Source organism: Lemur catta, chromosome 11 (genome assembly GCF_020740605.2).
Source record: "Lemur catta isolate mLemCat1 chromosome 11, mLemCat1.pri, whole genome shotgun sequence".
NCBI classification, from domain to species: Eukaryota; Metazoa; Chordata; class Mammalia; order Primates; family Lemuridae; genus Lemur; species Lemur catta.
Genome location: NC_059138.1, coordinates 97,621,238 through 97,634,471, shown reverse-complemented (window position 1 = coordinate 97,634,471; position 13,234 = coordinate 97,621,238). Strand labels below are relative to the sequence as shown.

Below are 13,234 nucleotides of genomic sequence, written 5' to 3'. Positions count from 1 at the left end.
CAAAACCTGGAAACAAATGAAAAACAGATAACTCTGCTATATTTATTTAAATGATGCTTAAAATTAGGAAGGTATCAGAATCTTGAAGAAGGAAAAAAAGTACAGTTTGAAAAAAATCTCTTCATGTGATTCTGATACTCACCCCTAGAAAGACATTCCCTGTTTTAAATAACCAACTTGCAAATGAGCTTTTGGAACACAATTTATATGAAAGCATCTTCTGAAGCCCACACGACAGGCAGCCAGCAGGGAGCGCGTCTGACGCAGTTCCGCTCTGGGTTTCGGAGCAGCCGTGGGGGAGTGGGATGGCGCGGCTGCTCCCCGCTTAGAGCACAATCTACGGATTATACTGATGACATTCTGGTATGACTTTTATATGGTTGCCTTGGACACTATTCACCTTTCCAAATTTAATTTTATTTACCCAGTGTTAGCATTTGTTTATAGTGGCTGAACCAACTCAAATTGCTAACGCCTTAGGGCTCAAAATGTGTGGTTAGAAGGTTCTGCCTTTACCCATAATTTGCTGCCAGATAATAAAGAGCTGATTCTAACTACTCATGAAAATAGCTCCCAGTTACTGGGTCCACAAATGTAATTTGTTAGAAAATCATTTACAATTAATAAAATTCCTAATACAGTATAGAATAGTGTTAAAACCTTGACTTTTTTTCCCAAAAAACATCTAAAACTTTGGTCCCCTACCCCCGGGCTGTGGCCCAGTACCCGTCTGTGGCCTGTTAGGAATCAGGCCACATAGCAGGAGAACGAGCAATGCTCCCCTGTGTCTGCAGTACTCCCACGGCTCACCTCACGCCTGAGCTCCACCTCCTGCCACATCAGTGGCTGCATCAGCTTCAGGAAAACAAGCTCGGGGCTCCCACTGATTCTGCACTATGGTGAGCTGTATAATCATTTCATTATATATTACAATGCAATAATAATAAAGTACACAATACATGTGGTATGCTCGAATCATCCTGAAACCATCCCCCCTGCCCCCCACTCCAGTCCGTGGAAAAATTGTCTTCCATGAAACCAGTCCCTGGTGCCAAAAAGGTGGGGGACCGCTGATCTAAAATACCAAATAATTTTAAATTAGCAAATGATGTATGTTCACACACAGAAAATACTAAAACATGATTAGCATCTACAGAAAGGGAAAATAAATTTTGTAAATCTAGACTCGACTTACAGTTTTATTTTTGAAGGATATTAATATTTTATGCCTTTATAAATATACCTGAAGAACTTACATGCCAGGATGAGAAATTTTAAAGCTTGTTATTACATAAAATTTAAACATTTACTACCTAATTTTAAGAGACAGCTTTAATGAATACAGACCCTCTTAATTTAACTATAACCTAAGAGAAGATACAGCCTAGGGCTGTGTCTATAGCGTCAGCCCCCCCCCCCCCACCCCCCCCCCCCGCCTGGGTGCACACAGACCCGAGGCCCACTCGCTGACAGACAGACGCGAAGAAGGCACGTCTCATGGCCTGCGTAGCCCCCCAGGCAGGCAGGGTTAGTCTAAATTTATTTTCTGTAGTTCACACTATGAAGAAAATACATTTTTATTTTCCATTGTAAAAGTATATTATATCTACTTTTTCTTTTTTTCAATTTTTTTGTTGATACATAATAATTATACACATTTATGGGGAACATATGATATATTGACACATGCATACAATGTGTAGTGATCAAATTAGGGCATTTAGGATGTCCATCACCTTAAACATTTATCATTTCTTTATGCTGGGAACATTTCAAATCTTCTAGCTATTTTGAAATATACAATATGCTTTTTCAAGTTACCATGGATGTCTTCCTGCCCTGAGAAGATTCTGCTGTTCCTGTCCCTTCCTCATGTTTGAGAATCTTAGCAGAGGACACAATTAAGTGTAATGACTAAGTATGGGATCTTGACATCTTTGGTGCGATGGAGAAATGTCTGTTTCGGCACCAGCAGGGCAGGGAGAGGTGTCCAGTGGCATTCTGTGCAGAGGCCCTGCAGGGGGCAGCTGGCCTGTCAGCAGCAGAGCAGGGCTGGGCTTGCTCCCTGGGTGACCAGCAGGGGTGGGAACCGTGGTGGCCACTGTCAACAGCAATGATGGAAATGGAACTGCCCCAACGAAGGGCTCCCCGGAGGCCCTGGGTCCTGGTGCTCCTTGCTGTCCCCAGGGCTCCGCTGCAGCAGACAGGGCGAGCAGCCCCGCAGCCGGGGCTCCACCACCGAGAGTCACCAGCTGCCTTATGACGCTCTTTAGAGGAAAAGGAGCAAAGGAGTTTGACAAATAGAAGCTTTCGAATTTTAGCACTTACACACTTGTTTTGAATATCAAAGGGTCCCTGTTTGTACTGTTAATACTGTGCTCACACACTACTGTTGGACATTTGTAATATTGTACTTATCTTTATGACACTGAAGTTACAATTGCTCCAAAACTCTAAACATGGGGAGGCAGTGATTTGAACAAGATTATATTCTAATTTAAAAGCTGGGGCACTGTTAAGAAGATGAATCATTAAGGTCTTCTGACTTTCAAAGTGTATATTTCATCGTGCTTCGATCTCACCAAACATCATAACTTTCTGAGTTATTTGCTTAAGTGCTAACTTTTACGTTATTTGAATATTTTTGGTATTGCTGTAGGAGGACTAAAAAATTCTAAGAAATTAGCCTAAATCATGAGAGAGATAATTCCCCGTAATTTTTCTAAATAATTTATTATAGTTAGTAATAAAGAAAAAATAAAATTGACTCAGGTGTCAGTTCTTTTGTTATTTTCAGGTAGAAATGTAAGTTCTCCTCTGTTAATCTCATCTATCTATCCAAAGCTAGGTGACGTTGCCAAAATACTGTGTTCAATAGAGCAATCATTATGTTACAGGGATATGCCTTTATTAATATATGAACAACAATCCCCAGCAAACTACTATAAATAAAGATGTATTAAATGAAAACTAAAATTGTAAAAGCATTGTTTGCTTTCAACTTACATGATAAATCTTAGTCCAGAACAGAGTCAATAGCATTTTTAATATTGTACCCAAATATATTTAGAGCTTACTAGAATTAATCAGTGAAGGTACTGCCTATCTTCCTATAGTACCCCAGATGCATAAGAATTTGAGCACCACACCACACCTATCTCTCGTGAATAACAATTTTAAACTCAAATTTAAAAACTCTCAGATAATAATAATAATTAATAATAAGAATGACTTTTGTTCTTCTGGGTATATGCCCAATAATGGGATTGCTGGATCAAATGGTAGGTCTACTTGAATCTGTTTAAGGTATCTCCATATTGCTTTCCATAGGGGTTGCACTAGTTTGCATTCCCACCAGCAGTGTATGAGTGTTCCTGTCTCTCCGCATCCATGCCAACATGTGTTGTTTTGGGATTTTTTGATAAAGGCCATTCTCACCGGAGTTAAGTGGTATCTCATTGTGGTTTTGATTTGCATTTCCCTGATGATTAGGGATGTTGAGCATTTTTTGATATGTTTTTTGGCCATTCTTATGTCTTCTTTTGAAAAATTTCTATTCATGTCCTTTGCCCATTTTTTGATAGGATTGTTTGATTTTTTCCTGCTGATTTTCCTGAGTTCTAAATAGATTCTTGTTATCAGTCTTTTATCTGATGTGTAGTATGCGAAAATTTTTTCCCATTCTGTAGGCTGTCTGTTTATTTTCATGACTATTTCTTTGGCTGTGCAGAAGCTTTTTAACAAAAACACCTGTACCCGAATGTTTATAGCAGCACAATTTACAATCGCAAGGATGTGGAAACAACCCAAGTGCCCATCAATCCACGAATGGATTAGTAAACTGTGGTATATGTATACCATGGAGTACTACTCAGCTATAAGAAATAACAATGATACGACATCTCTTTGGTTCTCCTGGAGAGAGCTGGAACCCATTATACTAAGTGAAGTATCCAAAGAATGGAAAAACAAGCATCACATGTACTCACCAGAAAACTGGTTTCCCTGATCATCACCTAAATGTACATCAGGGAAGGATACCAATTGGATATCAGACTGGGATGGGGGGTGGGGGGGAGGGGATGGGTGTATGCCTACATGATGAGTGCGTTGCACACCCTCTGGGGAATGGTCATGCTTGAAGGTGCAGACCCGGGGAGGTGGGGGGGGGAGGGGATGGAGGTATGACTACATGATGAGTGCCAGGTGCACTGTCGGGAGAATGAGAACGGACGCGCTTGGGACTCTGACTCGGGGGGATGGGTGGGACATGGAAAATGTATATAACCTAAACTTATGTACCCCCATGATGAGCTGAAATAAAAAAAATATATATATAAAAAAAAAAATAATAATAATAATAATTAATAATAATCCAACAATAAAGGCTTATTCAAGCAAGAAAACAAAATGATGTGAACACAAACAAAAACCACTTTGGTTACAAGACTGTGCCCACCTTCCTGGATACACACACTCACTAGAATGAAAATTGCCACTATCCTACCATCTAGGCCTGCAGTCCCCAGTCCTCCGGCCACAGACTGGTACTGGTCAGCGGCCTGTTAGGGACTGGGCCTCACCCCCCACACCCCCCTCAACCTCCCTCCTCCCCAGTCTGTGGAAAAACTGTCTTCCATGAAACTAGTCCCTGGTGCCAAAAAGGTTGGGGACCACTGGTCTAGGCTTTCTTTTCCACATAACATAACCCTGTTAAACACACACACATATACTTGCAGCACTAACCGCAGTGGTGATGAACAATGAAACAGACTTTCCATGTATTTTGTAAACACAGTAATGCTAGACGGCTTACAGTGTGTAATCCAATGGGCTTACCAAAATCCAACTGAAAACTGGTGGTGACACCTGGATTTCTGCACAGCAGGTGCCTGTGGCACGGAGGGAAGCACTCACCTTATACGCCTGCATGAGCATGTGGATGACGCCTGGCGCACCGTGGCACCAGTGCACCAAGCGGTCGGTTTCATTGCTTAATGAGGACGGATAATTCCCAGACCGGAATCTTTTGTGGCGCACATAATCAATACTGGGTTTCACCATTTCTGTCAAGGTTTCATGGTCCACTTTTGCTGCTGGCTTTAAACAAACAAAAATACATTTCTGTTTTTTTTCCACTATTGTTTTGTAGCTAATATAATAAAGCACCATTTACATGGAATACTGAAGAACATATACAATTAGAATTGATTGAATTATCTGGTTATTTAAGACTTAGGCAGATCTTTTCTTTTTGAAATCTTTCTAAAATCTATTAGTATTATAATGTATTGAACATATTTCATTTTTTCTTTGCTGAACAGGAACTGTCACCCTACAGAGCAGTAGGGGAGACGAGACTGAATCTCAGGTGAACCTAGGACTCTAGGGATTTTGTTTTGTTGTTTTGCTCAGCTTAAATACTCGTCCCCAATTTCCTACCATATGGATCTTGCCTCCTAAAAAGCCAAGTACTCACTTCTCCCCAATCTACTTAACTGGCTTTGCAAATTATTTAACCTCTGAAATAGGGTAATCATAGTACTTACTGCTAAGGTGCTGATGAGGAGGAAAGGAGGCAAGCAGGCCTGCTTCCCCCGTCCCAGCAATCTGTGTGTAATGACAGTGCACACTTACTGAAGGCGCTCATTAAACGTTACCTATGACAATTTATTATTGAATCTGTGTTAAAGTTTTACTACAGGAACTAAGACCAAAAATACACTTGGAAAATGTTTACTAATTTTGAAGCATTGTCTTTACAAAGGACTTAAAGAAAAACATTCAAGGAGTCTCAAGCAATTGCAGATTCCCATGAACAACCCGGTGGTGACAATCGAACGGCAAGGCCGGGCTAATGGAGGCCGTCAGTGTGACCTGTCAGCAGCCCACCCGAATCTGCACGGCTGGCCCAGTCCGCAGCAGAGGACCTGTCTCTGGCCATTGATGCAACTTTCATTTGGTTTTAGTGACAGATGTTATAACTGTGAAATGAAAACCTGTATTGTTCAAAATTCTTATTATTCTATTACAGTTAAAGAAAACCCACAACACAGATTTCTCCTATAAAATAAATCCACAACATAGATATTGCCTAAAAAATAAAATTAAAACCTCATTTCTTTAACAAAAAGTTAATTTTGTTAAACACAAAGAGACAAGGAGTATCAATGCTTCTAAACTTCACTGAAATAAATCTATTTTAACATTTTAAAACATAGTTACTTATTAGATAATCTTCGTTTTTCCTGACACATACTTACAAAATGTTTTAGGCTTTTTTAAAAACTATAGGTCATGGATTGTATTTCCAAAAGGCTAAAGGTAACTCTAAAAAATACTTTTATACATATAATACGTTTACAGTTTAAAAAGTCAAAAAAATGTTAAAAAGCTTTTCAAAGAAGACCAGCAGGCAGCGTTTCCTCCCAGGACACAATGCAGTCCCCCACCCCCGCCTGTCTTTAGCTGTTTCTTCATATTACCTCCACATTTCTATAAAACCCGTGGGTGACTGTGTCCTGACTTACTAATTTTAGATGTCACCTCTGGCTTCCTCTGTGGCCCATGAGGACACTTTCCCTCCTCTAATTTTCCTAAGAGAACTTCATTCTGATCACCATTTTTATCCACCTCTGTTTATAGACTAGACTATATAAATATTCTTTGCTGCTCAAACAAGAAATACGCAAAATTACATATATTCTTTTATTCCTATTAGTTTTTCAAGGAGTTTGTAACTTTCTCACATTTTCATTTGCTTAGTTTTTTCTGAACCACTACCTAAGCTTTTTCACACCCACCAACAACTCCATAAAAAGTCTCTCAATATAATTTTCCACACAGTCAAATCTACCGTGATTTTTTTTCTCATGGAGGTATGTCTCCATTCTCTTACTCCAATCGTAATCAGCCGCTTTCTAGGTCCCCTGTGACACTGCTGTCCTGGGATTTCCACCTGCCGGCTTCTTGGAGATGCCATCCCCTCTCCTGGCACAGAGCCCCTTGCCCTTCCTCTTTCTTACTGTGACCCCTTGCTTTGGCAGGTGCCACACTCCAGAAGCTTCCTGAGATGGGGTGCAGGGCAATTAAACTTTTGAGATTAAACATTTAAAATAGTTTTTGTTCTACCCTACATTTAATTGATTTTCTGGGAAGAACTCAATGTTGGAAGTCATTTTTACTCAAAACTTGGAAGGCACTTCCATTAATCTTTCATCGTCAACAGAACTGTTGCAAAGCCCAATGCCATTCTGGTTCCCAACCTTTGTACACATACAGCCCGCTTCTTCCTTCCTGAAGTTTTAAGCGTTGTCTCTTTCTGCCTCATCTTACCCTTTCACAGGGATGGGTGCGATGCGGGGTTGATTTTATTCCATTCATTGTGCAGGAAGTTGGTGGGACTTTTCAATATAGCAACTCATGTCCCTCAGTTCTAGAACATATTATTATTTTTCTTCAAATTTCCTCCCTACCATTTTGTGTTCTCCCTTCCTAGATCTCCTATTAATCAGATGTTGGGCCTCCTGGATTAATCCTCTTATTTTCTTATATTTTCCTCTCCCATTGCCTATTTCTGTCTGCTTTCTAAAATATTCAACTTTTATTTCCAAACATGTTCATAAATTTTTTAAAAATTTATCTATCATATTTTTAATTTTCAAGAGCTCTTTCTTTTTTTCTCAAATGTTTCTTGGATATAATAGCTGCTCTTATATTCCTGAGGATATTAATTATTAGTTATGGTCTCTTTAAAGTTTTCTTTCTCTTCCTAATCTGTTTTCTCTTTGTCGATTTTTTTTCTACTTGTTTAGGTCTCTTTCAAGTTGGAGGCTTTTCTCAAATGTCTGGAAAGTCTTTGGCTACTAGTCTATACTTACGCATAACGTAGTATAAACTAAAAACAAAATCCTAACCCCCCCTGCTAACTAAACAGACCCCATTGTGGCCAACGGGACCCCAGAACAACCTTAAAACTGAGTTTCTGGCCCTAAAGGGAAGGAGGTTTGGCCATGCCTATTATACACCCTTCCTTTTGGAGTTTTGATAAAACTAACCAGCTTTAATGTTAAAATCAGAGACCATAAAACTGACAAAACAGACTTTTTATGACAGTAAGATACTGAATTATCAACAGGACCTATGGCCATGCCAGGCAAAGGTTAAATAACACCTGTAGGCCATCAATTTATTTAACACTTGAGTATGTATATTGTGACTTGTCTCTGTTTAACAGACCTTCTTATCTTAAAACATTCCAGGCCTTCAGATAAAGTTTTATTTCTTTAACCAATTACAAATCAAAGAATCTTTGAACCCACCTATAACCTGTAAGCCCCCTTACTCTTACTTTGAGATGTCCCACCTTTTCGGGCCAAATCAATGTATATCTTCCATGTATTGATTTGTGATTTTACCTGTGAGTCCTGTCTCCCAAAAATGTATTAATATAAAACCAAATTGTAACCTGGAAGCCTGGGGACCACTTACTCAGGTCTTGGGTATGACTCTCCGGCCAACAGTCACTCATGTTCAGCTCAGAATAAACCTCTTAAAATTACTTTATAGAGTTTGGGACTTTTTGCCTTTTGCAGTAGTACAAAGCTCACTGGATAAACTGTGCACAGGAGGGACTTGTCAAATATTAGAAATCACTTTAGAGTGACTGGATGGTGTATCAGTTAGGGTTCTTCAAAGAAACAGAACCAACAGGATGTGTGTCTATATATATAGAACGAGATCTTCTTTAAAGAACTGGCTGCATAGGCTTGAGGTGCCCAAAATCTGACTGGGGTACCCAGCAGGCCAAGGACTCCAGAGAGCGCTGTGTTCAAGTCCAAAGGCAGCCAGCTGGAGAGCACCTCCTGCTCAGCCTTTTGTTCCATTCATGCCTCGCACGGAAGGATGAGGAGCACCCCCGTCATGGAGGACACTCTTCCTTGCTCAAAGTCCACCAACTTAAGCGTAAATCTCATTCAAAAATACCCTCACAGCAATATCATACTAATGTCTGGGCGCTATGGCTCAGCCAAGTTGACACACAGAATTAATCATCACAGGCTAACTTTTTAAATGGGGACTTTCAAATGCTTATGTCTAGAAAACTTTTATCTGAGCCAGTTGCTTCTTCAAACCCACTGCGGTGAGAGAGGTGGTGGTGCGTGAGCCGGCGGGACAGCAGGACAGCCTCACCACTCACCATGAGGAGCCCCGACCACTAGTGCTGCGCTTCCCTGCAACTCTCCTCCTGAGTCAAGTGCGGGTCCAATCCCTCCAGACTAGTTCCTTTCATCTCCAGCAGGAGTTAAGGGGAGGAACAGGCACCTCACTGTGCTGGGGGGGCACACTAACAGAGGTCCAGCTGCTCCTTATGTTCTGGGAAATAAAAATAAAATGCTAAGCCTCCCAACCGACTGAACAAATCCCCTCTTGGCCAAGCGGACCCCAGAGAAACCTTTACGACTGAGATCCAGGCCAGGACAGGATGGGAGATGAGACACGCCTCAGTTACCCTCCCTCACCAACCGAGCTCAGGCCCTCTTCCCTGAGGGCCAGACAGAACCAGCTGGACAGATGCTCCATCCTGATTTCACCAGCCTGTGGGCAGCCCTCCCTTTTGTGGTCTCAGGGCAGCAACCGAGCAGCATTCCTCCCTGATGACAGACCACTGACTGTGCACTCCTCTGGCCAGTCTTCAGAGGCTACACACAGAGGGCCCTTGTGCCCTTGGCTTCACCTTTGGTGTCAGAGAACTGAAAACTCTACCCTCAGATCATGCTAATGCCGCCAATTTTTGAACACAGGACACATGAAGTACCATGAAGCTCACTTATGCATGTGCGTGTTTCTCTTTGCATAAATATCCAAGACTCCTGTAGTTTATTAAGTATGTGTATTCGGCCACCCCACCCAGCATAAATTCCTGTTCCCTCCACCCTTCCCTGGCAGTGCTTGCTCTTGGTTTTCACCCAAGGCTGTGCTTCCCAGCCTGCAAGATGGGTACCTGCAGAGAAATAAAGCTCTCCTTCCCAAATTTGTGAACCTCACCATTCTTCAGCTGACAGTTCAAAGAAGGCCTCCTCCTACTACCCAGACCTCACCCCCACAGGTACACACATCTGGTACTGCCTTCTATGGGACGCGCCGCTTTAAATTCCTCAGTTCTAGGGTTCTGTGGGACGAACTGGTTGGCTTCTTGCTGGCATCCTCCTTTTGAGGCACCAGGCACAATCTCCTGCCATCCTGGCAGGCTGTGTGCCATTCTCCACCGACTCCCAGCTTACATATTTGTCGTCTGGGGCTCCCCATGTCTCTGACTCTCAACAAAGAATTTGGGTTTCTGCTTTTTGTTTTTCTGGTTGTTTTGAGATAATTTTCAAGAGGAGAACTGTCTTTATTCTGCCATCATGAAAGTGGAGTTCTGTTTAAGAGATACTTTTAAAGTTTTTGCATATAATTATTCCGAGTCTTCCAAATGGCAGCACCCAGTGGAAACTCCTGCTTGCACAGAGCTGCGCTGCAGGGCCAGGCCAGCACGTCACACTCTGCTTGACGCCTCTCAGAAACACTGACATAGATTTCTAAATCCAAGAGTTACTAAGTAGTGTTTCCATGTTCTTCACTTGAAAAGCAGATGAGCAGAAAATTTTATGATTTGTATTTCTCCCAAGGAAACCCCTAATACATAAGCACCTTACTCTAAACCACTCTGGTGTGGTTCTCACATTATGAAAAAAACAAAAACGTTTCTGAAAACACTGTTAAAACACTTTTCTGAGAAAATAGCACAGAGAATACACTGTGCTGGTTGCCTTTGTGTCAACTTGACAGCACCACAGAGGACCCACATTAAAAATTATTTCTGGGTCTGTCTGGGAGGGTGTTTCCAGATGAGATTGGCATTTGAATGGTGGGTGCAGTAAAGCAGATGGCCCTTCCCAAGGCAAGTGGGAACCACCCAACCCACTGGCCTGAACAGAATAGAAGGCAGAGGAAGAAGCAATCTGCTCCTGCCTGCCTGCCTGACTGCCAGAACAGCGACCTTGGTCTTCTCCAGCCCTGGGACTGGGATTTACATCGTCAGCTCTCCTGGGATCTGCTGGGTCTCTGGTCTCCCGGCCCGGCCTGCAGCTACAGCACTGGCTCTGCTGGGACTCAAGCCTGCAAATGGCAGATCCTGGGGCCTCTCGGCCTCTCAATCACATGAGCCAGTATAGCCTGTTGGTTCTGTCTCTCTGGAGAACCCTGACTAACACAGACACAAAGTCTACTACATGGTTCAGAATAACAGCACCCTTTTTAAATGAGATATGGAATTTCGATTATTTTGGAACTGTGTACCTGCACCATGAAGAAAATTCACAAATTAGAATATGTGTACGTTTTACTTTCTACAATAAACAAATATAACTAATTACGAAAAGGAAGTTTTAGTCTTGTGTAGATATGAATTTCCTATTTCCTTTAGGGAGTAGAAACATGAAGTAGTAGGTTAGATAAAAAAGGAATGTGAAGTAAAATTTTAAAAAATAACATATGGGCTTTTCAGTCAAAGTTATCTAAATTCTAATCTACGCTCCTTGACTTACTAGCTTTGTGATTCAGTAGAATAAAGAAAGTCTTAATTTAAAAAAAAAAACAAGAAGGCTGCCTGCACGGCAGGGAGGGACCGGCCATCAGGCGAGGCTGAGGCTGCAGGCTCCTGCTGAGGCCACCCACGGGCGGCAGTTTTGCTCTGTGGTCTCTGCCTGCCTGAGGGAAGAGTCAGTACCGAATTCAGTAGGCGTCAGGGATGACTGAGAAACAAGATCAAAACCACAGCAATAAACTCGTTAAAAATTTAGAATACAATTCATAGCAAGCTGGGGGTTCCAGAATAAGACAAAGCCTGCCCTAGTCTGAAACCCCTGAAGATTTTCCCCCACTAAAAGAGCTCCTACTTCAATCGGCAGTAGGACAAGGGCAGATGAAAAGTGTGGGCAACAGACAGACAGTCTGGTACAAAACTACGTGCAGAATATACTCTTATGAATTCGCTATTCGTGGTTTACGGAGCAGAGTTTAAGCATCCATGATTCAAAGTAGGATCACTACTTCAATTCAGCCTGCTCTGTTTGTACTACTAATTTCACTTCCCAGTTGATCTAACATATTGCACTGTATTGGTATTTCTGAGTATCCTCACTTACCTGCATTAGCATATAGTAGATCCCAGCCATGCCGTGGGCTGCTCCGACATACTGCTTCCTGTGCCACTGGTACAGCAGGGGGCAGCGCTCAGTTTTCCTTTCTTCTCTTGATAAAGTCTTACCCGATTCAATGATAGCATTTACTACCTGGAGACAATAAGACAGCTAAATCTACAAAACTTACATGCATCCTGCTCTAGTTTAATTAACACAAACATGTCTTCATATATATATATATGTGAGAAAGAGAGAGAGATTAATCTATTTTTTTTTTTTTTTTTTTTTTTTTTGGTTTTTTTTGACAGTCTCACTCTGTTGCCTGGGCTAGAGTGCGGTGGCGTCAGCCTAGCTCACAGCAACCTCAAACTCCTGGGCTTAAGCGATCCTACTGCCTCAGCCTCCCGAGTAGCTAGGACTACAGGCATTTGCCACCACGCCCGGCTAATTTTATATATACATATATATATATATATATATATATTTTTTTTTTTTTTTAGTTGTCCATATAATTTCTTTCTATTTTTAGTAGAGACGGGGTCTCGCTCTTGCTCAGGCTGGTCTCAAACTCCTGAGTTCAAACGATCCGCCCACCTCGGGCTCCCAGAATGCTAGGATTACAGGCGTGAGCCACCGTGCCCAGCCAAGATTACTTAATCTAAAAATCTTTAAAAAGTTAGCAGCTAACATAGTTATCTTCACTTTATAAATTAATAAATGCAGGCAGAGAGAAATCAGAAGACAATGCCAGACTAGAAAAAGATAAGAAGTCTAACTAAGAAATCAAGAGTTCTTTATATGAAAAAGCTACTCAAATCTGAAAAAATTTCCTATAAAACTGTTATGAACTTTTAGTTGCTTTGTACCTGCAATGTTTCCCCCCCAAAGACTGGCAAGCACATCTTCCAGGGAAGGCTGGAGGAACTGGCTTTATTTATGAGAGGCTGAGAATTTTAGTTAGATCAAAAGAATATCATGTCTGGAATGAGCACACGGCAAAGATACCAATTATTTCCTCACTTCCATTCTCCTTTCATCCTTTTGATAAA

The 13,234-nt window shown here is 41.6% G+C and overlaps 1 protein-coding gene across 1 annotated transcript in view; it reads right to left on the bottom strand.

Annotated features, from left to right (window-relative positions):
- The window catches only part of LANCL2 (LanC like 2), a 57,106-nt gene that overhangs the window by 14,978 nt on the left and 28,894 nt on the right, over nucleotides 1-13,234 (bottom strand). Inside the window, exons 5-6 of the mRNA XM_045564910.1 lie at nucleotides 12,189-12,335; nucleotides 4,918-5,100 (exon numbers count right to left, since the gene is read on the bottom strand). Of these exons, the coding sequence (XP_045420866.1) occupies nucleotides 4,918-5,100; nucleotides 12,189-12,335 (330 nt within the window). The remainder of the gene's footprint in view (nucleotides 1-4,917; nucleotides 5,101-12,188; nucleotides 12,336-13,234) is intronic.